At 39.7% G+C, this 26936-nt stretch overlaps 1 protein-coding gene and 1 long non-coding RNA gene across 11 annotated transcripts in view; one reads left to right on the top strand and one right to left on the bottom strand.

Moving 5' to 3' along the window:
• Positions 1-3438: 3438 nt before the first annotated feature.
• The window catches only part of filip1b (filamin A interacting protein 1b), a 59438-nt gene continuing 35940 nt past the window's right edge, over positions 3439-26936 (bottom strand). The window contains exons 5-9 of one of the 10 annotated variants that reach the window (XM_069196686.1): positions 21533-24347; positions 20797-20861; positions 19900-19957; positions 13633-13701; positions 3439-8066 (exon numbers count right to left, since the gene is read on the bottom strand). In XM_069196686.1, the coding sequence (XP_069052787.1) occupies positions 13672-13701; positions 19900-19957; positions 20797-20861; positions 21533-24347 (2968 nt within the window). In that variant the 3' untranslated portion in view covers positions 3439-8066; positions 13633-13671. Of the gene's footprint in view, positions 8067-13632; positions 13702-19167; positions 19958-20796; positions 20862-21532; positions 24348-26936 lie in introns of those variants that run through there. The other 9 variants (XM_015354730.2, XM_015354738.2, XM_015354746.2 and 6 more) reach the window with 9 other exon arrangements.
• The window catches only part of LOC107078298 (uncharacterized), a 29843-nt gene continuing 6677 nt past the window's right edge, over positions 3771-26936 (top strand). Inside the window, exon 1 of the long non-coding RNA XR_001479238.2 lies at positions 3771-3841. This is a non-coding gene — a long non-coding RNA (uncharacterized lncRNA). The remainder of the gene's footprint in view (positions 3842-26936) is intronic.

Below are 26936 nucleotides of genomic sequence, written 5' to 3'. Positions count from 1 at the left end.
GGCTAGATTGTTCCAGCTGTATATAGTGGTGCAAATATAAGTCTCAGGATAAACGCATCACCCAAAAACATCAATATAAACTCGATTACAATTATATCAACATATGTATAGAGTATATAGTGTAAATAGAAATGGTCCTCAAACAAGTTAAAGAAAATAATTGTTAAAAATACTGAGACATACCAATTGGATCCAGGGACCCCACTGAAAACATATTCTACTGGCATGGCAATAATCAGGAACAGGTAAAGGTTTTGACTGTGGAGCCTCCTTCAGGTGTCGTTTTTTTACCTTTCAGCGTGGAATCAACCTCTGCATGTTCCTTCACTGCCTACGCATGCGGACGCAGCTCTCCACTTGAACTTCATGGTAATAATCACGGGATGGGATGAGTACCATCGGGTCATGGCAATCCTATGGATAGTTCCCCTGTCACTATCCACAGTTTTCATGGCAGGATACAGAAGTAGATTCCAGGCCTTTCTTCCACACAGATAGCGCGAGCGTTGTTGCCGTTGTCACGGAAACGTGATCCTCCGCCGCCAACACCACCCCACCCTGCTGCTGCCCAGTATGGGTTATTAGACAACCTGGCGCCCGACTTGGGACACGAACCCACTACCCTGAGATAGATAGATAATACTTTATTAATCCCGTAGGGAAATTGATGTGTTACAGCAGTCCAGACCAAGACAAGCAAAACAGACATCAGAATAGTTATAAAACAAAAGACAAACAAAATAAATAAATACATAGGTGAATTAGATTAGGGGGTCTCATGCTCTACCCACAGAGCTAGCTGGGGCTCTGGTAATAATCATACTGGCATGATATGGTTTCAGGTCTGCTAAAATATTCCAGACCATGCCTTTCTGGAATCTTCCATGCTGATCTGTGTTCTCTAATGAAGACTTTCTACACCAGCGGTTCTCCTTTCTGGCCCTGGGGGACATCTCCGCCCTTGGGGTTTTGCTCCGCCTGGTTGTTGGAGTGATTGCTCCATCTTAATCCCAGTTTTCATTCAAGACCTATTTAAAATTTGCGTTCAGCTCTCAAAAAGGCGAATAGGAATTTGTAATTGGCTCCAGCCTTATACTAATTAGTGAGTTCCAGAAGTGACCTCATTTCAAGTGTGTTTCCTTGAAATATGACTGATTGGACAAGGAAAAACTCTCAGTTCATGAAGGAGTGTTTTGTATATTGATATATTATCATTCCCATGTGCATCTGTTCATTATAAAACAGTCACCTATTCAAGCTTGCATATTACTTTATGTATATATAAGCTTTTTAGTTAGAAATAAGGGAACTTACTCAGCAAGTTCAGGAGAGATTTCATAAAGTTTTGTAGAATGTTAGAAATAATACACTGAAGACTTTAGTGTTTTTGAAGCCGAGGCCTAAACAAGCAAGCAAATCAGTTACTGGCACCAGTTTGCACTGGTGTTAACCCAGCTGAAGCTGAAACCACAGGACCAGAACCGATAACCACTGGTCTATACTGTTAAAGCATATGTGAGAAAAAAGGAGAACCAACAATAATAGAGAAACCAGGGTCAGTGTGTTGTGTTTGACATGGTTACTTGACAGGAAAACCATAATTTAAGGAGATTTCATCACCTGGCAGCAGAGGCCCTTGCTGGAAGGTTACTGTTGCTGACAACATGAAAAATCACAGCCTAATCAGCCTCCATCATTTTTGTTTACAGTGGAACAAGCCTTGCACGTCAACGTTCAGAGTTTAGAGTTGAATTCTTCGAGCACCACGCATTTGCAACCTGACATGCAGTCTCTTGGGGGACAATCGTAGTTTTCCTTAAGTTGTAATGATCTAAAGTGAAACAGGAGGAGGCTTAGACACCTGTGGTCAATTGATCCATTGTCGTACCACCCAGAATTAGGGGGAGAAGGAGGCCTCAGGCTGTATTTCTCATTGTAGCTGACATCACCGAGCCTGTGACGAGCGCGGCTCTGCCCCTGCCAGAATTTGATCATGGTCGCTAACAGGCAACGCCAGCTTCAGGGCCTCACGGTCACCGCCCGCCAGAGAGCAGTGAATTCTGCCTGGAAGAAAGGTCAGATTCCAGGGGTACCCAGGCTCCAAGAAGGTGATGTCACCTTCTGTAACAGGCTCAGTGCTGGTAATGAGTCCTGCTCCACACTCACTAAAGGCATTAGTGACATGGAGGATCCACATTCGGTCCAGTTTAGAAGCCACCAATAGACCATCAGAGCTCGTTAGACTGCAGACACAGGGAGATAAACAGCAACCTGACAAAGTGCCTCACAAAAATGTAGTATCATGCGTCTCAGGGTAAAAAGTCCATACTGGTGCCAAAGTTGCTCATTAAGACAGAAATTATTCTTATTTCTGTCTGCATCATTAAGCAGACTAGAGAGCACATACCACCCCCTTCGATCACACACCAGACTATTGCAGGGATTATGCCCCCCCCCCCACAGCAACACAGTTTCCCATTGATACAGCTGGGTGGACCGGAGCAGGCAGGTGATTTGATCAAGGACATAACAGCAGTGTCTGCAGTGTGGACTTGAACCAACCAACCTAGTCACCAACCATGAGCCCAAAGGCTTACCCTGTGCACAGCTCAGCCCCATGAATCCCAGGGTTGTTGACAAGGATATCTGAACGGTATCTAGTGAAATGTGCTCTGCCAAAAGCCAGGAGAACCAGCTCTGCAACTGAACACTTTATATCAGGAGACCAGCACTGGTTGTGTTGAGCCCAAATCCGGTTCATCCTTCATCGTTCTATTGATTGGGAGTCCTGGTGAGGTATATATTAATTACACAAGTAAAAATGTTTTCAATAAAGGGACTTTGGTAATTATGGGTTGAAGGTTTCAGGTTCGTCAGATTTTGTTTCAGTAAATCACTTAATTCACCCCACAAAAAAAAACTAAATGTTTTTTTTAGTTGTTCTTAAATTTAAGTTTTGTAAATTTTCAAAAGTTACAATTTAATAAGGATCTATACCACAACCCTGTACTGGATAAGACTAATAAAAAATATAGATTGATATTTTATGAATTAAGACCTGTCCAGAGATAGAGTTGGAGATAAATATATGGCATTGCTGCAGAGCAGGTTTATTATATGACTTATGTATATTTTGTTCTTAACATACTGTACAAGTCATTAATCTGATATGGAAACACTCTAAAAAGGAAGAAAATAAAAGTTCTAATTAGATTAAAATTAAAATACAGCTACATATTTGTCTTCCATTGAAGACAGTGGAATGTGTGCATGAATACCACACAAATGCATGTCTCTCTCCCCACACATACACAGACAATCCATTACTGTGGAACTGTTTGACTCTGCTTGCATCCAATAGCATTATTGGAGTATGATGGTTAATATTGGGTCTTTACACTTATGTACCTTAAATAAAAAATGATCCTAGATACAAGGTACTGTACATATAAATGTTTATTCATTACAACAAATATAACTCCAAGCAGTTCATTTTATTTAAAAAAAAATGTTTTATTTGTAGCTCCCCATCATGTGACTTTGTGTACGAAGAATTTGCAAGCAGGGTTCTCAACCCTGATCATTAGGGTGCACAGTCTAAATATGAAAAACAACTGTGGAACAAGGTTATCTCGTCAGTTCTAGCATAAATCATTAACTTTTTAGAAAATACCACTAAAACAAAGGTCACTAAGTTCCCCCTGTGCTGACAGAATTCTGCTGGCAAGGAAATTTTAATTTTAATAATTTCCTTTAAAGATTGCCAAGCACACCTATTCATTTGTGTGCCACCTAGTTGGTAAGTTGTTTTCGACAGCTGTACACAGACTCTATGAATGAGGTAAGGATGCTCTGTTTTCTAAATGCATTTGGATTCATATTTCCATGATGTCTTCCAGTGTCAAATTTACAAAGGTGATGTAATTTAATTTAGCCAGATTTATGATGATCTGCAACAATTCACATATGTTTACTAAATTATAAAATTCCTTAAACCAAAGGATGACAGTAACTAAACTGCAGTTCATCAATTTTATGAATTACATGACGTAATTTTAGTGTTACAGCTGTGTTGAGTTTCAGATACGCACTTATAATCCTAATTGACCCTGGGATGGTGGATCTGGATTAAGTCAAAATTTCCACTCACTCACTAATCTTAGATTGCAAACTTACTATTTGAAGGATGCAAATTTTCCCAGGCGGTTCCTACTTCTGTCCAATAGATGCTCAGCATCAAGTACTTAGTTTTAATTTTGTGAAGATTCTTATGATTTGTTTTAGTCAGTTTCCAGGTCTGGAAGTTAAAAACAAAAAGTTTTTATTTTCTCAAATATAGCCTTTGACTAGTAAAAATAAAATTAGGTTTTAGTAACATAAATGCACACTTCAAGCATTCGTGTGAGTCATTGAGGCTAGATTAAATTTCTTACAGTTCTTTTACAGGTTTTTTAGGAGATCCTGTTGATAAGTCTAGCCAATTTTAGACCTAAGGCTAATTTCTTTAAAAACAAATGTGTAACAGTCCATCTTTTGCTAAATGCTTACATTTTACTTGTTTTATTTGGACAAAGTTGATAAAATCACTTTTTAATTATTTTACAGAAGGGAGAAAATACTGATAAGAATATGACAGAATACAAAGCAAGCCATATGGTATTTCCGATTTGTTTTATTACTAATACAGTACATGAGTCTACTGTAGGTCTGTGAGGCAATGTCTACAACATGTTGTATAACGTCTTCATAGTCTTCACAGAACTACTTGCATAAAGAATTGCCTCCTATTCTCAGTTTTAAATTCAATATCCCTCAGTTTTTATTTGTGTCCTCCTTTCATGTCTCACTATTGATCTTCCAGAAGTCTTTGCTATCCGTTGAGGGTTCTGAATACAATAATTAAGTCTCTTCGTACTGTAGTATTTTTCATTTGCGACTTAAAATCAAAAGTTTCAGTTCTTTTAACCTGACAATGTCAGACATTCCTTTAAGTCTGGCAAGTCTCACTTAGACTGATTCCAGAGCAGTAATGTCTCTTTCATAACATGGGGACTAAAATTTTGCATAGTGTCCTAAATCAGGTCTCGTTATTACGTTGAACAGTTTAAAGATAGCATACTTTCATTTAAATTCTACACCTTTGAGTACTGTATGTAGCATAACATAACATTCTGTTTAGCATTTTATTGCTTCCCAGCATTGTCTGGAGGGGGAAAACGATTTGTCGATGTAAGCTCCCAAGTCTTTTTCATAAGCCACTTCTTAATGGTTCATTTATTTTTTACTCAGTTTATTTCTTGCTTCATACATGTAACACTGGAAATGTGCATTAGACGACATGTCATCTGTCAGTCCTGAATCATTTCTTCATGCATTTCTTTAGCAGCTTCTACAACTTCCTGTTATTTTGGGATCATCTGCAAACATGACCAGTTTACTAAATGTACTTACTAAGTCTTAAACCAGATACTTCTAATTCACTATTGATTACATTCAGCCTTCATCTGTACTCTCTCTTTTCTATCCATTGACCCCTTCTCAGACCAAACACATACATATCTATACCTTTGATATCTCCAGCCTGCCATTTAAGAAATATTATTTTACCTGGAACTCGATCAAAACCTTTTATAAAATCCAAATATACCATCTCACAAGCTCTTTTTGAATTAATTCCTACTGTTTCTTTTTGAAAGATGTGTAACAGGTTTTTTTAAGTAAGGCCTACATTTACTAAATACATACTGATCACCCTCTAGAATAATTCTACCATTGTGAGAATCTTTTAATGTATGTCTAATTCTCATCCTCTTATAAAACAGAATTAGAGCTGTCAGGACAAAAAGGATTCTCCATCCCTTATGTGCATGCATGCTACACTTGCAATTTTCCAGTCAATAGTAATGACCCCTCTGCTGAACCTCCCAAATGCTTGTCAAGGTTTTAAAATACATACAACCATTTCCTTTAGTTCAGTTAACAGTGAAGATGTGTATGTTTTAAGAGCTCCAGCTTCTTAGTTCTGTCTATTCTAGGGCTGAGACCAATTACTGTAATACATACCCCTGCCTTTCTTCAGTTTGAGCCAGGTTGCCAATCACTTCCTCCGTAAGCACCAGGGTGAAATATTAATTTCCTCAATTAGTCTTTTCTTTCTCATCTTCTTGTAGTTTCATATCCCACTCTTGACCTTTCTACAGTATATTGGTTTGTGCTTGCAGTTCCTTGTCCTCAGTTTCTTTAACTGGATCTTCCTTTAATTTCTCTAAACATTTTCTTCTTCCATTTTTATTTAATCCATTAATCCGTTTGGAGCACTGTTTTTTAGACTTTGATTTATTATAGTAATGAGTCTGCTCTGTGACTCTAGCAGAATATAGTTTAAATGTTGCCATCCGAATCTATTTTATTCCATTTTACTTCCCTAAAAACTCCTATCTCATTCCTTCACGGTCTTCAACTTGAAAACTTTGCTTGGGACCTTGCTTGTACTTTTTCAAAATGCATTTCAAAGATGATTTTCTTTCCAAACAAGTTCTCCGTTTCTTAACTGAATCCTGAATCAAACTACTAATTTCCATTTTGAATTGTATTCACAGTACCTACACAACTGGAGATTTTATGGTACCTGAAACATTTAATCAATTTCATGGAATCACAATTATTTTAACAGCTGGAAACAAAACTGTCTCATTAAGGCAATGATTCGTTTGAAGCAATAGAGCGCTAAGGTACAAATATATCTAGTAGGCTCAGTAGTGCTGTTGTAACGAACAGTTCTTTCCGGACCCTATGCGGACGACACAAACCGAAGAAGTGGGGAAACACTGGGAAAAAGTCACGCAGGAATACGGGGCTGAAAACAGGGGGGCGTGTCCAAAGTGCGCTGGTGCACGGGGGAGGTGTGGCCGAGGCAAACAATCCAAAAGAGTAATCCATAGAGGGTATCCAAAAACACAAGAGTAAGTCCAAAGCCAGGAGATCCATCCAAACAAGGAATTAAAACCATAAACCGGGTCGGAACCGGCGGACAGGGAACGGGACCGGGCGCTTCCAGGTCCCGGACTCGCACGGTGCGGAAACCAGATGCAGAGCCAGGATGAGCGTCAGCGCCTGGCTTTTAAGGTGGGCTGGGAAAAGGGATCAGGTGCACAGAATTAAGTCTAAAGTGAAAGGGCTGGAGCGCCCTTAAGGAGGGGGGACTATAATCGTGACAGCTGTGCTACTGTGCTGTGCTAAAATATTGAATGCTGAAATACAACCAGGCCAGAGAGCCAGGAAGACAACCACCTGCAAGGACCAACTTACTGTAAATGAGGTGGGATGGTTATTTGGAAGCAAAGCCAAGGAAAATTATCCACATTATCCTTTATGTTTTTTTACAACAACAGTCAACAGTTTTTAGTCCAGGGCTTCCCTGTTCTGTTCAGATGGTTTACTTTTTTTGACTGTCCTCTCAGTATCTTGACTGCAACCTTAATTGACCTAAAACTTTGTCTATTTATCTTTCATGAGATCTTTGCATCTTGAAAAGCTGTGGTTTACAAGCTTCTTGTGAATTTCTATTGCCAACGTCTCTAAAAACAATTCAAAAAGGAAGAATTGGTGAGCTGTCCAACTGATCTGGGGTTCAACTAACTGATTAGGAAGCTCAGCTGGAATGAAAATCAGCAGACAGTGGGGTCACAGGGACCTGAACTAAGAAGCCCTGATAAATACCGGGAGTTTCTCACCCCTACTTTGAATCACACACAACTTTTCTTAATATAGCAGGGTGAAATCATCTGCTCACCTTTTAAAGACATGGGCAGTGTCACCATTCTTTTGTCACACGACTGTATGTACAGTACATCAGTACAACAAAAACAGAAATTAAATATATATATATTTATATATAAATATATATATATAATTGCTTTCGGTATCAACAGCAGCACCAGACTCCTTTGCGTTGATGTCCTGTGACCCCTCAGGCCCCCAGAAGGACAGGTGCTGCTCTGGTACTGGACGGGATGCAACTACATGGCCTCATCTCGATGACATTCTCATTTGGTGTACAACATTTTCTAAAAAAAAATAATCAAAGAATAAACACGTTACACAACACATGTCTGTGTCTTACCTGATCTTGCGGGTTTCACCAGGAAGACAACAGTCTGCTATTTTGTGGCAACTGCCTCTTACAAAGAGGGATTATGTGATAACTACTGGATGTGTCTTCATCTCACATGTAAAATATTTTTTACCCATGACCAAAATATTACATTTGATAATGTGGAGACAATACAGTGTTATGGTTAACGATAACAAATTATTTTGCTAGGAAGCTCAGCTGAGGAGAGAACAAGGGCAGAGGCTGTGGCGTAACTACCAATATGTTACTTATTAAAGCGACATTTAAACCACATCTCCTTTTTGGGCAGGATTCTCTGCACGCGCGTCCAGGACTGAAATGCCAGTAAAACATCAGTAGTCGCGGGGGTTAGGCACTTCAATCTCTGCGAGTGGCAGATTAACCAGTCCGGGAACATCGCAAATGGTGCTCGTGCAACAAGCTTCTCCAGGGTAATATTTTTGTTGTCACTGTTTAGCATTTCTGTTTTTTTCAGAAATGGTTAGCATTTATCTGTAGTATTTCACATGGAAATGAATATTGGACTTCTAAAAAAAACACATTGGAGTCTCTGTTGTATCTTCACATGAAGCAAAGAATGACAGGGAGGCGTGTGTGGAACAATGAACTATTTTAAGTCAAGTTTGGCTGTACAGAACATTACACTACCGATCCGACATCTCACTCTCACGATAACTCTCTTCAACTGTCCCCCAGCTCCCCAGTTCTTCCCGGTTTTCTCCTTTGCTTTCTGGCGGGTAATGAGGTAGAGCCATCTGATGGACTATTACTTGCAAGTCCAGTCTTACTTATACATTCATTTATATATATCACTTTACTACAGTCTCCCTATAGTTTAAATTATTGCGTATGCAACCAAATAAGATCACTGTTATGATATCATAGCTTACACTGGCTTATTTATTTTCATTCTCAGTAGAGCACATTTTCTTTACTTTTTGTATCTTGTTTTTATTACTAATTCAGCAATATTATACAATAATAAAGTTCATTACAGCACAGTTATAACAAAGGAAATTAAGTGTTCCTGCGGTTTGTCTGAATCTCTTTCTTCTAATTTCTTATATCATCCTTTTGATATACTGTAACAGGGAGGGAGGTCAGAGTAAAAACGTTATACGTTTTTTAATTTTTAGAAAAGTATATTACAGTTTTATTGATCCACCATGATTAAAAGAGGGTCTCCCCTCTTCTCCTTAATCAGCCGAGCTCACTCTCTGTAACTGTCATGCCTACACATTTGGTAACATGCCCTTTTTCTGCGTTTTCGGAACCTTCCACCTCACTCTTTATTGGATCAATTACTGTGGCTACTGAAAAATAAAATGCAGGCAAGATGGGCTGAATGGCTTCCTTAATTTGTAACTATATTTATGTTACTGCAAGATGCATAGCTTCAAGCAGTTAATTGGATTAGAGGAGTGATGTTATGTCTAATGGCGACAATACTGCGATACTGTATGTGCTCAGTAAATCACAGAGGCTGTTGCTAGTAAGCAGAGCACATTCTGTCTTACTCCAACCCACCCAGCCCAAAGGTTATCCCACACTGTTCATTGCAAAGTGTAGCTCCAGGGAAATAAGTATCCTTAATGCTTTGAAGCTTTACTTTGAAAAAAAAATAAACACTTTGAAACTGGGACATCGCCTAGTTTCAAACCAATGGGCTCAGCCAGCCTTCCAAATGAGTGATTTTATTGCTCGAGCCATTTTGGGGCTCTACATTGCACTAGATAGAATATGCTGGAATTGTTTTCTTCACATTTTCGTGCAGATATCAGAAGATATCATTTTAATATCTCAAGAAGCACCAACAACACTGCCAAACAAGATCTCTCGAGGGACCTGTTTCTTTGTGAATCTTTTTTTTTTAAAAGGGTGAAACATTACACAAAAAAACAGGGGGAAAAGGCCCATGTTGCCTTATTCAGAACACATCAGCGTGGTAGAGGTCTGCAATTGCGCAAGCAGCACGATACAGCAGAAGCAGTCAGAATCTCAGACTTTCCACTTTAAAGTTAATGTTATTGAGTTATTGAGAAACTCCATTAAAAATTCCTCAATAAAATTACTGGTCCTAGATGGAAATTTCACGTCTGCATTTGCCTTCATGCAATGCTATAAAAATGTACTGTAGGAGCACATAAACACGTAAAACATCTTAATATAGTGTTATTGTCCTTGGTGGTGTTTTGAATTTTTGGATCCATGATGTTTGTCTTCACCACACATTGCCGATCAACAGCCAAAACTCATGACTTTCTTTAGAGCTGAAAAGAATGTTTGCGGTTACATTTAAAAGCAATCGTGGTGTGAAGCATATGACAGGCAACAGAGACCTGAATTTTAATAACACTTGTGAGCATTCTTCATCCTCTGCGCCTTTTCTGCATTGTCCAAATTATCTCATCACACTCAGTTATTCCAGCCTTAATAAGGAAACTTTTAAGCCCATAGAAGTATAAATAATTGCATCAAAGGCCTCAGTCGCTGTCTTATATTTCCTGTGTACATACCTTGTTTATATGTGATAGCTTTTTTTCTTTTCAATGTCTTGTCTTGTATTACCTATTATTTATTTCCCTCAATGTGATTTCCTTCCAATAAATGGCTCTATATTGCATCTCTGTTTTGTATTAATGCTTGAAGTCCTGTAGAGTGATTTGTTTCCGTGGTCTTTTCATTTAATTCCAGTATTCCTTGATAAACGCCATCAAAAAGCATCTCAAATACAATAAAGGGTTGCTTTTCAATTAATTCTTCCCAACAGCACAGTTTGCTGCTCTCACTGCAATGTGTAGAAGGTTCAAATCTAGCAATAGGTTTATGGTGTGGAAAAAATAAATCTGATTAATCATTATTCATTTGTATTATAAAAGTAAATACAGGATTTTACAAAGTTCCTGTAAGCAGTGCTTTCAAGACAGAAATGTGAAGTTCGTAAGCATTTTGGAATAAGCGGACAAATATTTTCACAAAAGACTTGTCATATGTGAGGCGAAAGAAGCTGGTGGAACTATATAATAAATTAGGTTTTGAAAGTAACATTTTTATTTTAAATTTTATTTTTCTAGTTTTAAGTTCACTGTCAAATCTGACAGTAATTACGCAAATGATTTCTCAGATGTGTATTCTCTGGTTGAGTACCAACTGCCATCCATGTGAAAGTGACATAATCCTTCCAAATCATACTTCACTGAGAGATCATAAAAATGCAGTTCTGTGAGTGAAATAGTTTTCTGACACTCCACAAGTTCAGATGGCGAAAGCACTGTTTGGTTAGCTTTATAAAACCAATAAGCAAAAGAAACAAATACTTTTGTGATCACCTTGTACCTTGACACATGCCTGCAGTCTAGAAGACACTGACCATCACAGAGATGATTAAGAGAACTGCCAATCACCGTGGAAAAGCTCTGTACTGCTTTCAAGATCAAGTAAGGTCTATGTGTTATGTCGCAGTTGAATCTAAAGGTTCAACATGTTCCACAAGTGTTAATTTGGGTTTATAATGGGCGATCAGGGTAATTTGACATTGGACCATGTGTAAACGAAAGAATGCCTGTTTAAACCTGGCTATGTGGAGACACTAACAGTGGAAAGACGATAATATCTACACATACTGTAGCCTTAAATTAACAACATCTTTGAATCATAATTCAATCATTAGTCACATCCCATTCCATCACTTTTCTTCCACCAAACCCCTCACATTCAATAATTCTTGCTAATTGCTTAATCTGGTATTAATTACAGTCGCAAGGAGGTGGCTATCAGCAGAACTCCGATTAAACCTTGACGCATCAGACGAATTGACATCTTCACATCATCTGTGACCAAGGTTACCTTCAACTGCTGCTCAGTATTGCCATGCAGATGATATTAATGAATAAACATCTGGCCATGAAAAGACATCATAAGCACCACAAACAATAGCCTCTGCCTTACAGTATGTCGTCAGTATGTCACTACTTGCTCCATTTCAAGACAGATGACAGCTCTGTCTCTGGCTTATTGTTCCAGTCCTGTCTTGCTGTGGTGACATACCTGTATGAGATACCAGGATGTGGATGATCATTAACACTACCAGTCATTCTAACATAGTCTGAGTGATGAGAAGTGATTGTTGGGTGGACATTAAGATGATGTGCAACCTACAACCGCAGCATTCCAACATTCACTTTTCAAAGTGTCTAGTTCCTCTCTGAAATTGTCAGTCACAGTATCCTGAAGATGAAGAGAAGAACTCATTACTGAGTTGTTGTTATAGGGCTGAGATTTCCACAATGCACTACGACCATGACACCCTCTCGCTGAGTGATAATCCACAAAAGATGCGTTTGTTGCATGTCTCTCACCAGCTCAAAAACATCACTGACAAAATCTTCTTTCCAGACAATAAAACATTCCCTTGTGTCAATTTTTTATGTATTCCTTCTTCCAGATGATGTACTGGCGTGCATCAGCATTCTAATTTCACTTTTAACTAGTGGAAAAAAACATTTAGAAAATTACAGTATGTTTTTGGTGTAATTTTATTATTGACTCTTTTTCAGCACTAAGAGATTCTCAAAGCACTTAGCATGTCCACCCACCACATTGTCACACAAATGGACTACTAATACAAATGAATTACTAGAGCCCTCAGTTTCATTCACCCCCTGAACGAAGCCTATGATGTTGACCCTCCTTACAGCCAGCATGTGGACTGTTAGTATTCTTCTCATGGCTGGAATTCAACGCTGTGACAGAGTGGAAGTATTTGGAGGTTGAATTGAATCTTTAATAATTATAATAATAATAATAATTGCTTACACTTATATAGCGCTTTTCTGGACACTCCATTCAAAGCTCTTTACAGGTAATGGGGACTCCCCTCCACCACCACCAGTGTGCAGCCCCACCTGGATGATGCGACGGCAGCCATAGTGCGCCAGAACGCTCACCACACATCAGCTATCAGTGGGGAGGAGAGCAGAGTAATGAAGCCAATTCATAGAGGAGGATTGTTAGGAGGCCATGATTGATAAAGGCCGATGGAAAATTTGGCCAGGACATCGGGGTTACACCCCTACTCTTTTCGAGAAACGCCCTGGGATTTTTAATGACCACAGAGAGTCAGGACCTCGGTTTTACGTCTCATCCGAAGGACGGCGCCTGTTTACAGTATAGTGTCCCCGTCACTATACTGGGGCATTAAGACCCGCATGAGCCGCAGGGTGAGCGCCCCCTGCTGGCCCCACTAACACCTCTTCCAGCAGCAACATTGGTTTTTCCCAGGAGGTCTCTCATCCAGGTCCTGACCAGGCTCACACCTGCTGAGCTTCAGTGGGTTGCCAGGTGTGAGTTGCAGGGTGATATGGCTGCAGGGATTTTAAGTGCTCTATCCAGACTTTGTAAGAGAACAAGGGGTGTGCAAGGGGTGTGTTAGGGACAGGGAACAGAGCAAAGGGATCAAATTGATGAACAGCCGCCTCATGCAAGTCAGTTCTACAAACCCAAGTTCACCTGCTGTGTCCATTCACCTCAATCAGCTTTCAGACCAGGTCTGTCGGGATAATGTGTATCTGAAATATTTATTTAAAATGATATTAGCAAAAACAACAGGGAGCACACACATAATTGAATAATGATTATGTAAAATCCAGTTTTGATTGTTTCATGTAATTTCTGGATTGTGTCCTGTGCATGTGCTATAGTGTTACTGTTAGTAATATTTATAATACTCAAAGTACAATGTGCAATTTCGGTACCATCCATCAAGTCAATTCACTTACATCACAGATTTGTTCTCTCTCCATGTGTCCTGATTATTTTTTTAGTTAGGAACCATAAAAATGTTTTGTTTATATTGGTCTGTTAAATACTTTTAAAAACATTCCTGTAACATTCCCATTTTATACTTAATTTGTTGACAGACTAGGCTGCTGAGACTGGTTATTTCTACAGGACCGTTAAACCATTAAGTCACCTCAGCAGTGTACTTGAAAACCGCTATATCATTATCAAACAATTGATTTAGGAGCACTTTAAAAAAAAACAAAGTGCCGTACAATAGCACATAGAACAGAAGCAAATGAAAGTGGGGAAAATGGCAGTGCAAACTGATTTTGTGAAACCGAGAACAAAATTAAACTATACATTATAAGCTTTGGTGAAAAGACATGGCACAGCACACAAGTAAGTACAGACAGGTCACAGGGGGCAACTACAGAGAATTGCATTTAAAATTGAGAACAGGATGTATTTCTTTACACAAAGTCAAGTGGAAGAATGAAAACACTTATGCAGCCGTGTTGTTCAACCTGATGCCCTTGCATCTTTAAGCATGGGCTTGCAAGTAACACTGAAATTAGCTACTAAAAACTGAATGAATTTAAAGGCCCTCTCTTGATTGTACGTGTTTTTATGGAACCAGGCTGCCGGCAGAGTAAGAAGGCCAGAATCAGCAGATCTCAGATTAAGACTTTATTTTAATCCTCGCAGATTAAAATAATTTGTGCAATAACCTGGAGATGATTCAGAGCCTGAAGTCCATTCTAAATCTGGGCCTCAGGTTCAAGTCTGGGTCACATCACTAACCGACAGCCCTGATTCCCCAGGTTTCAGTGCACAATTTGCTCAGGGCCTTCAAGGGCACAGTGGGATTAAGTGGCCAGGTCTTTCTCATTGCTTGCAAGACTGTGCTGCTGCTGGTGAGGGTACCCATCTCTCCTCCAAGTGACACTGAACCTCCAATTCAGTGCCGAGGTGTCAAGTGTTAAAAGGTGACAGGCACGCCGGTGGGTGGATTGGAGGAGCCTGACTACACTTCTTCATTCTCCCCTGTGTGCTGTCACAGGGTGCGTAGCTGTGGACCGAGATGTAAAAAAGCACACATATCAGGTGGGTATCTCTAGCATAATTGAGGGAAGAACCAGTGATCCTTAGGTAATTTCCCATGCTGTCCTATAGGATGCTGGGATTTATATTATCAAAAGTTGAAGGATTAGGTGATATAGTGCAATGATAAAACATTTAGAACCCACTAGCAAATCATTAACTGCCTTAACAGTGGTCACTTCTGTGGTCTGCGTCTGTTTAAACTCTGAAAGAAATGTTTCCAAGAGTTTATTAAACGCCATTTGAGTTTATAATTGAGCTGTTTCTGGACCTGGTGGCCTTGGTCAGGATTTTGTTTTTAACACAGGTGTGATAGCAGCAGACCTTACGCCTGCATGAATAAGATCAGAAGTCAGGGACTCGCTGGTGACATCAGTAAAAAATCAACAGAATGGCTGCAGTCAGGAGGGGTTCATTTTAGGTATCAGACCAGTCGCAGAGTTAAATGCGAGAAGGTCAAAACCAGGAAATCAACAGAGGGAGTGGTTGTCATCGTTCGTTGCGGAATCTGAGATCATCGGCTACAGTGTGGTTACCAATATCATGGATTTTGTTGTGAGAGAAGTGCATGAATGTGTTGCACTGTTCAGTAAAGTAGACAGTAGAATTACTGTCCTAAAACTGAAAGAGGATCTAGTCTCTTTAAAGGCATCTCTGTAGACATGCTGATGCACTTCAATAAGCGTGCAGATGAACAGTCAGCCTTGTCTTCCTCCAGAACCGCACAAGACACCACACTGCTGTCGGTGTGGAATGACGTTGTTTATCTGCGTATGATTTTCTGTGGAAAAGTTGAGAACGAACAAAAACCCCTCCATATATTTTGCAGTGTGGCTGAATTCTAAACTGAAAAATCTTATTTAAAAAAATATCTTTGAGAGTTGAGAGTTTTTAGTAAAAGTCATAGTTGTGAAAGTCATCTCACAGTCTGAACACTGTGCAGTATTTTTTGTGTTTTGTTCTCTCTCTGTTGTACTTTAGAAGTGCTTGCTTCAGACAATAGCTGGCCATCCCCATTTTTTGAATAAAGGCTTTGGTAAGCACTCTCTTAAAGAACAAAAATATATTTTGTTGGCTATTCATGCTTATAGTTTCCCATAAGCATGAATGAAAAGGCATTTTTTGCTGTACAAATGTTTTGACTTGGATCTTTTTAAAAGTGATTTGAACATTCAGTTAAGATGCCAGTTGAAAAGCCAAATGAAGTCTATCAAAAGAGCGTTTCCCACAGTTGTCCACAAGATGGAGCCAGACCCTTGCTGTAAATCCTAGCATGTGCTGGAAATGACATTTCATGTCTTGTGTAATAGCTTGACACAAAACCTAGCTTTGATTTCAGTTGGCCTTTGCAATATAAAGTCTCATTTCATGTAGATACAGTTTCTACTCAGTAAATGTTTTGTGCAAATATGTTGCTGAAGCCGATTCTCTGAGGCCTTTCTGTGAGGCCTTATCCAGATGTGAGAGATTATGCACATCTGAATAAAATTCTCAGATCAAGAAGCTCAGATCAACCCAACCAGCAGCATGGGTTCCTTCCATTTTCACCGTTCCAGTGATATTATGTTCTAATGTGGATGCATGCATACAATTAATTGAAAATATTCCAGATAATTGAACTGTTTTACACAACTGCGCTAAAAGGTGTTGAAAAGAATCGTCATTGAATCCACATTACATAAGTGTTAATGATATCAGAAAAAAAGCGAGAGGATTTACATTGGAAAGTCTTGGGGGTGGTGAAAAACTATTTTTTATATGATTGTATGACAACAATGCACAGGGGAAAGATGTTTCCTTTACAGTCATTCGGGATGATTGCACATCATTTTCCAACATCAATGTTGTCCCCAAGGTCCACAGAAGCCAACTGCAGACATCCCATGCATGGATCAGAGATAATAAAACTAAATACTCTACAGTGTTATGTGCTTCGTAGTGATAGGCCTTCAGGAAGTTTACAATCAGTCCAGCAAATACATTTGGGATCATTTTACAGCCCAACCAGATCATATCATGAGTCTGCTCCAAAATATGACCTGTCTGTTCCTGTTGTACATTTCGTGACTTGAAGTCTCTGTGTGTAAAGTTCCATTACTCAATAAAGGTCTGGGGTTTCCCACTGGTTTCACAAATCCATACCTCTTTGTGATGAGGAGACTTTTTAAGTGAAAACAGAAGGCTGAACAATTACATACTATTAGGAACTTGGCTGCCAGTTTTTCCATCTTTCTCTGGCGATAGTGTTACACTCATACATTCAGAACAAAGAGTTATTAGTCTTTATTGTTAAGATTACCTTAAGGTTAGCAAGCAACTTTCTTTTGGACTCCGTAAATATTAATTCATCATAGAGAAGATTCGCTAAATAATATTTATGGTTGGTTCTGTTATTTATGATAGTAATTCGGTAGTTGGATTTATTTTTAATTGCAAGTTACAATGTGTGCAATGTGCAATATACAAATAGGCTTGTGCAATGTGGCTCCAGTTTTCAAATGCTGTAATCATTATGTTGATTACAGATAATTGTTTGTTACCGGATCTGTAGAATTTCTCATACCTGGCTGTGACTAAATGCGACAAAGGACATAAGACCATCTCAGTAAGTATATCTCATCTAGATATTTCTTTAGGGAAACATCCTCAAGTTAACAAGAATGCTTTGCATTATATATTTTTAAATACCAACTTGTAAATGTTGGACTAAAAACCTGTGACTTTTTTAAAAAAAACCTGTAAGGTCAGACATTTACTCATTAGACTCTGGAACGACAATTTTACAAAATCTGTGTCTGGAGCATTAAATACTGTAACAGAACAGTTCTTTCCAGACCCTATGTGGACGACACAATCCGAAGTAGTGAGGAAACACAGGGGAAAAGTCATGCAGGAATACGGGGATGAAAACAGGGGGGCGTGTCCAATGTGCGCTGGTGCATGGGGGAGGTGTGGCCGAGGCAAACAATCCAAAAGTATTCCAGACAGGGAATCCAAAAACAAGCTAGAGTCCATGGCCAGGCGATCCATCCGAAACAGGAGATTAAAATCAGGAATCAGGTCGGAACCGGCAGGGGGAACAGGAACAAAGACTTAAAACCATGATGGAGCCAGACTCATCAGGAGCCAGGCTCACACGATACAGAAATCGGATGCAGAGCCAGGAACTGACTGAGTGTCTGGCTTTTAAGGGGAACGGGAAGGAGGCTGGAACAAGGGGCAGGTGCACGGAATAAGTCCAAAGTGAAAAGAGCCGGATCGCCCTTAAGGAGGAGGGACTACAATCGTGACAAATATAATCAATTTTCATGCTGGTCTGGAGTACCATGGAGTAACATACATAATACAATGTATCAGTGTTAACAGCACATTCTTTCTCATTTCAAGGAAGTCAAGAAAATCACCCTAGTTGTACAACGGAACTTGGTTAAGCTGTAATTAGCATAAGTAGTAATTACTATTAGCATACACTACATAATTACTGCTGAGTAGCATCCTATCTTCTACAGTGATTTCCATATTGTTTTAGAAAGTGGACAAGATTCCTTGGAGTATTTGTAAAAGGCTTCATACTACATATCTCAAAATAACGCAAAACAACTTCACATATTCACATATTACAGGATTCCTTTAAATTAGAACTGCAATATTAACAATAAAGCTAGAGAGAAAACTAATCCTAACCACTGAATTTCTGAATCCTTGAGCTCAAAACACATCATTCCAAATTTTTTTAAATGTCTAGATTTTAAATAAATAACTGAAAGGAATTAGCGCTATTCCTTTGTGAGAAGCTAAGAAGTGCTCCTTAAATGTGTTTAATAAAAGGCAAAGATCCAGACAAAAATCATGGTCTAGAAAATAAATCCAACCCCGTCATTTCAATCCAGGAGTGCCCCTTGAGTATGTCTAAGGGAGTGGTTCATCCTCTGTATACTGTACATTTCCCCCGAAGCATGAAGAGCAGATTAGTCCACATGCTAGTTAGGTGCATAGAGGCAGCAGTAAATCTGTAGCTTTGACCACGGGTTTCTGCACTAACTCACAAGGTGGAAGACGATTCAGTGAATTAATTCATTTCCTAAGATATAAGAAAGATCTTTAAAACTGAATGATCATACTTAATAAACTGCATTAAAAACAAAGCAAAGAACAAAACAACAAACAGAGCTTTATTTTATGCTAAAAGCAAAATACTATCTCAGTGTGTACAACAGTATACAAAGTGGTATAAAACAGTATCATTTAAGTCCAGTATGTCACATTATGTTAGTAATAGCTTTGCCTTGCAATTATTACAGGTCTCATTCTCTCAAATGCACATAAACATGCTTTAAAACATCTTTATGTTGACTGTAATCAAATACAATAATAAAACTGGATTTATACACACAAACACGCACATTATGTATATGTATGTACTGTAGGGTTACAGTTCAAGTTTATAATTACAATTAACAATGTAACAAAATAAACCTCTGCCAGGCCATAAGGAAGTGTGACAGCTACAGGCCACAGGACTTTTTCAGTCCTGCAGGACTGCAACTGAAAGAGACAAAAGACCGCAAAGCTCATATCGTTTTAAGAAAAAATTAAATCTGAAAAATAATTTAAAAAAAGGTGTGATGATACCGGGCTTGCTCCACAGAGTTAGTATGAGTGTACCGGGGTGGGGGGAGTGGTTTCCACGGCAGCAGGAGAGCCCGCGCACGCCCCCTCCACCGGCCCCGGCCCTCAGCCCTTCCCTCCAGCAGCAGGAGCCGAGCCGCTGGCTGGAGACTTCTTCAGTTCAATTTTCATCGACTGGCTTTCCGCCCGCGACTCTAACTTTGTCACACTCGCGGCCCCCGGGGCTCCCGCCGCCGGTTTCCCCGCTTTCATACCTTTCGACATGGGGATGCGTGTGGGGGCGGGCCGAGCCAGCTGTCCGTCCTGCCCTGGCTGAGGTGAAGGGGAGAGAGAGAGAGGTGTAAACGAGTGTTAAAGGCAATTAGAAAACAAAACAGTTGCTACTGTATAAAACTCATCTGAAATCACAATGGATTGCCTGTTTTTAAGTGTAACGAAAGAACTGGAACGGTCTAATCTAGCATTTCTTGATGCTGTGGTTAGATTTTCCTGATAAGGATTTTTTAAAAAATCTTTAACAAAACTTAATCTACGAAATACAGTACAATAGTGTACCTCACCAGCACGACCTATAAAGAAGGAAGTGTTGCTCTCAGTGCTGTGCTGGGAGAGTATGTCCATAGTGTGTGTATGTGCCTGCTGAATGACCACTGTTCAGAGAGGCTGCTGGGATATACAGCTCTGCTCTATTTCTTATTCCTTCAATAATATGTGGGAAGTCATGCTGTTCACTTCTCAGACAAAAGCTTTATTATTGACCCAGAACCCAGAAACCTTGCATGTGTGTATAGACATCATATATAGACCTTTCTCTATTTCTACCTATCTGTCCATCCCTCCCTCCTGCAAAAAAAACACAACTGCACAACAATACATACTATTATTCTGTGTCCTTTATTATCAGGCTTTGTAATGTGAATGTGGCCTACCATGAGCAATATCTTTATTAAATACTCATACTACTGTACTGTACAGAGTGACCCTAAAAGAGTTAAAAGGGGAATTGTGAGTTTGTGCCAGCAAAACACAAATGAATCCAAAGTTTTATATTAATCACTGGGAGTAGCTTCTACTGAGTCTGATACGCATGTCAGTACATTCCAGTGTTAGTATATGTAATACAATTAAAAGTGTATTCAATTCATCTATACCTGGTAAGTGAGCTATCTAGGGAGCAGTCGCCACCTGATATCATTTTGAAACATTTCAGTAGCAACTGAAATATAGAAGGTTTAAAATAATTATTTTTCTATGCAATAATGTATTGAACAATAAAAACTCAGTCTCGCATAACAAAGAATATCATGGAATACAGGGAGTTGATTACTTTGAGAGGGTTTGGATGTGCGTTTATTTTTATATAACAAAATCTAAAATTTACAACAAGATTTTCTTTCATTCATTTGACACATTTAGGAATATAGGTTTATCTGATTTGTTTTGTTCTAATTGTTGCTAAGCTGACAACTTAGCATTATAGCACTCTAAGTGTAGTTTCCATAACACCTTATGTTCCTTTAATTCTAATTCCAAATTAATTACAACTGATTGAGGTTTGGACACCAAATTCATTTTATGTATATACTATTGCTATTTGCACCTACTCTAACCCTGGTAGACCCCATGTTGTACATAAGCAATAATATCATGACATTAGATTCTTCTTCCTCAGTTGGGTCAATACTTGGTTCTTATGGAGGTCTGTAGAAAAACTTTGCTCAGGAGGAAAGCATTTTGAAAATCACCTAGTAACTGTTTATGGAGTACGTGAAAATACAAATATTTTTGGAAGATTAGCGGAAGAAGTACTGGATGCACTTTGCAGTCCCAACTCAAAAAATACTTTTCTAAGAGGTGCCTTTGAGTATCTAGGCTCCCACAACTCACCAAAGACTGTGTCGGTCTTGGAGGCGCCGAGGAGAAAGGCGTTATGGTGATGCTGCTCATCACTTTGCTGGTGGGTGTCTTGGGAGGATTGCTGTGGCGAGGAGAACGCAAGACAGTCCCTGTGGCAGCTTCTTTGCTTTCAGTCATCACGGTGACAGGCCTGACCGTGATCGTGGGGTTACTGTTTTCTGACAAAGTGCTCGCAGGCCTCTTAAACTGCGACCCCAAGTGGATATGAATCTTGTTGTCCTCTGTTGTGATGATGTTGGCATTGGAGTTGTACTTCCTGATGGGCGTGGGAACGGTCTGTTTCTCGGGAGTCACTTTGAAAACCGCTCTTCCCATGGTCATCTCTTGAGGTTCTGGTGAGACCGAGACATCTGGCACAGCTGTTGTACTGACAGTCATAATCTGAATGGGGGACATTGGCCTGTCTGTAAAAGATGCCCTGCCTCTTTCGGGAGATTTAGCCCTGGAGATAGTTGTGATCGTAACGGGGGACATGGCCCGGTCAGGACTCACAGTGCTTTCATTTGGCCTGCTTTTTGGAGAAACCGTGTTGCTTGTAGGAATGATTGTAATGCGTGGCTTTTGCAGTCCTAAGGTGGGAATAACTGTAGTGCTTGAAAAGAAGTCCTCTGACGGTGGACTGGTTATCTCCAAAGTTGCTGTGCTGTTTCCATGATCTGGAGTGACCCTAATATGCAGTGGTTGCCCTGGAGGTTTTGAAACTGCTATTTCAGACTGTGTAGACTCGACCTTAGTTTGGGATGTTTTTTCTGGGCCGTTGTGGGAAAACGTGTCTTTTCTCTTCATCCAGGGGATCCAGGACTTCCTCATGCTGAGCTCACTGGCAGCTGGAGGATAGCGGTCAAGCACAGCTGGCCTCTCCATGGGCTTCTTCAGCCCTCTTTGCCGCAGGTTGCTCATGATGTGGTTCTCTTCCTGAACTGACTTCCTAATGAATACAGCGGGTGTTTCCTCCTCACCAGTTTCGTTGGCTATCACGTCAGTCTGTACTCCGGTAGAAGTCATAGGAATATCTACCATTCTTCTTCCATTCATGCTGGGCCTAAGAGCACGACTGTACCTTTTGGCGATCTCAAGCTCTTTGGTAAGATTGATAACTTCTTGGCTCATGCTTTTCTTTTTATTTTCTTCTTCAATAAACCTCTGCTGAAGAACAGAATAATCTACCTGCAACTGAGAAAGCTGGTCTTCCTTATTCATCAAGTCATGGATCTTTTCCTTGAGTGCTTGAACATCATTCTGTAGGTCTCTCGTTTTTGCCTCCTCCAGCTTACATCTTTGACGTAACTCTGCCTCTTGACTCTCTGCCTCTCCCTTTTCTATCGCTTTATTTCTGGCAATCTGACTCTTCATTTCTTCAAGCTGCTGAGAGAGCACGTTAGCCTTGTCCTGTTCAGTCCTGAACTTTTTCTCCAGCAAGTCATATTCATCCTCGGTTTTAATGAGATCACCTTCTACGACCTCCAGCTGCTTCAGACGATTTTTCAGTCTTTCAATTTCCGATGTTAGCTCTTTCACTTTATTGTCATGTTGTCCAGATGCATCTGCAAACCTGCCTATCTCCTTTTTAAGTCTACTTCTAGCTGCTTCCTTTTCAGCCTCTTCTAACGCATCCAGCTTCTTTTTCATCAGGCTTACCTTTGAGCTCAAATCCTTAGACTTTTCCTCTTCAGTAGCAAGTTTCATCCTCAGTTCATCTTTCTCTTTTGTGAGAGTGCTCACCTTAACTTCCATTTCAGATTTCAGCTTGAGAAGCCTCTTGCTCTCCTCTATAAGTTTTTCAGTGACTTCCATCACCTTTCCTTGTTCAGTCTTAAACATATTATTCAAATCATTGCTCTTCTTTTCTTCTTGTTTAATCCGCTCTGACATATTTTTCCTCTCATCCACCAACATTACCGTAAATGACTTCAGCTTTGTCAGGTCGTCCTTTAAGCCCATCTCAGCCTTTTCCAGTCTGGATTCAGAACACTCAAGATCTTTCACCCTACCTTTAACCACTTCCAACTCACTGGCTAAATCTTTTGTCAAGTTCTTTTCTCTTTCCAAGCTAGCATGCAACTGTGTGCATTCTGATTTGCTAACATTGAAAGCCTCTTCCAACTTTTCCAGTTCTCCCATCCTCTTCTGAAGTTTTTCCACTTCAAGCTTTAACTCCTTGCTGTGGTTCTCTTCGTCTTGGAGTTTTTTCTTTAGCTCCCTGCACTGAAACTCTGTTTTAGTTATCTCTTCATCTTTCCCCTCCATTTCCAGGACTCTCTTCCGGAGATTCTCCAGCTCTGCCATCAGTGTTGAATTGCCACATTCTCCTTTGCTGATTTTGTCTCGCAGCTCCTGCAGTTCCTCCTCTGCTCTCTGCAGAATTCTGTTTGCGTCCTCCAGTTCCTCAATCCTCCGAGTCAGGCTGGCCAGTTTCAGGCGCAGCTGGTGATTCTGGGACTCCCGATTGGCTAGCTTCGCTGTCATCTCCTCATGCTCCTGTACAAATTTTGCAACTTTGTGCTCAAGTTCAACCTCTAGCTTCAGTTGTTTTTGGTTGTCCTCCTTTGCTTTGGCACTGGCCACTTTCAGTTTTTGCTCCTTTTCGTGCAATTTCTGGTTTAGATCATGAAGTTTTTCGGCTTGTTGATCGATCTGCTCAATATGGATTTGCCTTTCGTCCACCAGCATCAGTGCAAAAGATTTCAGCTTCACCAGTTCCTCTCTTACTTTTTCAAGACGCCTGTTGTTCTCCTTTTCCTTCCGGGCCTGGTAGAGCTTTTCTTGTTCCAAAAGCCTCTTCAGTCTGAAAGGGAGGGAGGGCATGTTATTTCAATAATTATTCTCTTTAAGGCCATACCATGCCACATGTAGACCCTTTTGAAGTAAACAGATTTAAATAAAAATAATAAAATGGTAAATCTGAAAAATGTTCTGCTAAAGTCAATTCAAAACGATCAAAATACAGGTCAATGCCATTTAATATTAAAGCTTTGTGGAAACCTGAAAAAAGCAATTTACTATCAGCCAACTATCGCAATGAAAAGCAGTATACTGTATGTAACCAGACAATATCAGTGGACTGCGTTGTGTGACATCAAAGAACAGCCCTCCGTGAATTGAAAATTTCAGTCCTTATCCTGCCCACACCCATCACAGATAAACTGTGTCCATGACACACCGTTGCAAAATATTCTGCAAAAAAAGAAAGAATGATCCTCCCCAAATCTCTTCTTCAAGTGCTTTTGTAAAAGAAAAGTATCTGTTTATTTTGCAGGCGAAAAGGTTTCGCTTTATCACAACATTTTCATTCTGATAATGCAATGAAATGTATGAAATGTCTCTTAAAAGTGCTGTATTTACACTGTTTTAAATTCTTTAGGTTTTGCATTTTTCTCAGATGAAGTACTTGGGAAAACAACGTGTATTTTCATCTCTCATTTTAAGTTATGCACCACTAACTCTTTTTAAAATAATGAAAACGTGTCAGGATCTGTCATAACAAATGTGTGTGCAGAGAAATGTGTGAGTTTGGTCATAAAAGGCACAGAGGCTTTACCTTTTTGTATATAATAACCTCAATGGTTTATTATAATCTACACACTTCGTTTGGCATCACCAGTTGTTTCTTTCAAAGCTCTGCTAACAGCACCTCCTGTCCTGTCCTGTGCATAGAGAGACCAGAAAAGGGGGAGGAATAAATGACAGGCCCCTCCCACCTGCCACCTTATTCAGCCAATCATCTTCCGACGTGCCGTGAGTCTGGTTCAGCAATGACAACCAAAAACCTTATGGCTCAAGCACAGATTCTCTCTCTGTGGCTCGCGATTTGCATACTTGTTTACCAGTTAGTGCATACTCAGCAGGCAGTGACCACTTTGGTAGAGGTGTTTGAAATGAATCTACCCTATAATAAGAAATATTGTGTCTTTCCATTAGTCTCAGTTATAAGAAGAAGTTGAAACATGGGTTAAAGTGTGGCACATTTATTATAAACTGCATGAAATATTGTCTTTAAGAGTGAAACACAGGCATTTATAAACCAAAACCATGAATGAACAAGCATAATAAATTGAAGTCTCACTCTTTAGCAATTTAAATTATGTGGATTTAGATTGTTTAACATTTGTATAATTTGTGTACTACTAGGAGTATATTCTTTTCAAGCAGCTTTTAGGTCCAATTCCGTAAGAGTATATGATGTGTGTAGACTATGCTCAGGAACGTAGTGCCGCAATGTAATGGTGTCACAGAAAAGAAAAAATTGTCACAAGTTTTACCTGGACGAACCTAGGTTTCCCAGGTTTAAACAGAACTTACCTGCCTCAAGTAGTTCAAGTTCTGAGAAGCTTCCTGCAGCTTTTTGATTGAGAGTGGAATGTTTACCCACTTACAGCCTACAATTGTAATTGTAAGTACTGAAAGCTGCTGGAGGTAAAGTCATCCACAGCTAGTAAAATAAATCAGTTATTTTCTTTGGCAATAGCAAATAAACTTTAACTTGTATTAGTCCAGGATTTACAGTACATACACTAATTCATTCATACACATTTTGTAGTGAGCTGCCGCTGTGATTTTGACCACTAACACGTTTATATACTGGACTCATATTAATATACGCAGATTCCATAATGCTGTATTTACATGTGTCTGTCGAATTTCCATTACAAGAAATAAAGGATCTTCACTGCAAAGATTGTGCCCAACAGTGAGCGAGTATTGTACTGCAAGCTGGGATGTAGTGCAGAGAAGCAGAATAAATTAAAAAGGCATGATAGGAGAAGGAACAAAGGGGGTCAGATTAGAAACTGAACTCTCATGTGATTCTCAGACTGAGGTTACCATGCTTCTTGCACTTGAATGAACATGAAGCCGTAATAACAGAAACATGCCGCCGTGCCAAACAAAGTGGTCGCCCTGTTTTTGTTCCGTTCAGATCGTCACCGAAACTGAAATGCATGTGAATGATTTACTCTGCCTTTGAGTGCGTGCCTCTTTCTCCACTGAGTCTGCCCCTGTCCTTTAAATCATGCGAGGTTTATACTGTAGTTCAAGTTCACGGATAGCACACTCATGTGTTGAATCTTCAAGTTCACGAACTACAAAGGTTCAGTGCTGCTGCCTTCTGTTCTTACACAAACACATAATGAAGACTTTTAGTGCTGCAAGAGACACAGATATATTTTTGCCACAAGGCACAGCAGCTGCAGAAGCATTAATCCTAAAACTTGTAGTAACTTTTTGCATTCTTACCTTCTACACAAGATGCATTGCAGGTAAGTCCATGCCTAACATGTTTTGAAATGTGCAAACACTGTGCTGGAGAGACTTTGGCAGGGTCGATTTGGGCCCCTACTCCACAGGGAATTAGCCATCACATTCCAACCATGTCATC

The sequence above is a fragment of the Lepisosteus oculatus genome, chromosome 2 (genome assembly GCF_040954835.1).
Source record: "Lepisosteus oculatus isolate fLepOcu1 chromosome 2, fLepOcu1.hap2, whole genome shotgun sequence".
Taxonomy (NCBI): domain Eukaryota; kingdom Metazoa; phylum Chordata; class Actinopteri; order Semionotiformes; family Lepisosteidae; genus Lepisosteus; species Lepisosteus oculatus.
The sequence above is the reverse complement of the archived record's forward strand: the minus strand, read 5'-3'. Positions and strand labels throughout refer to the sequence as shown.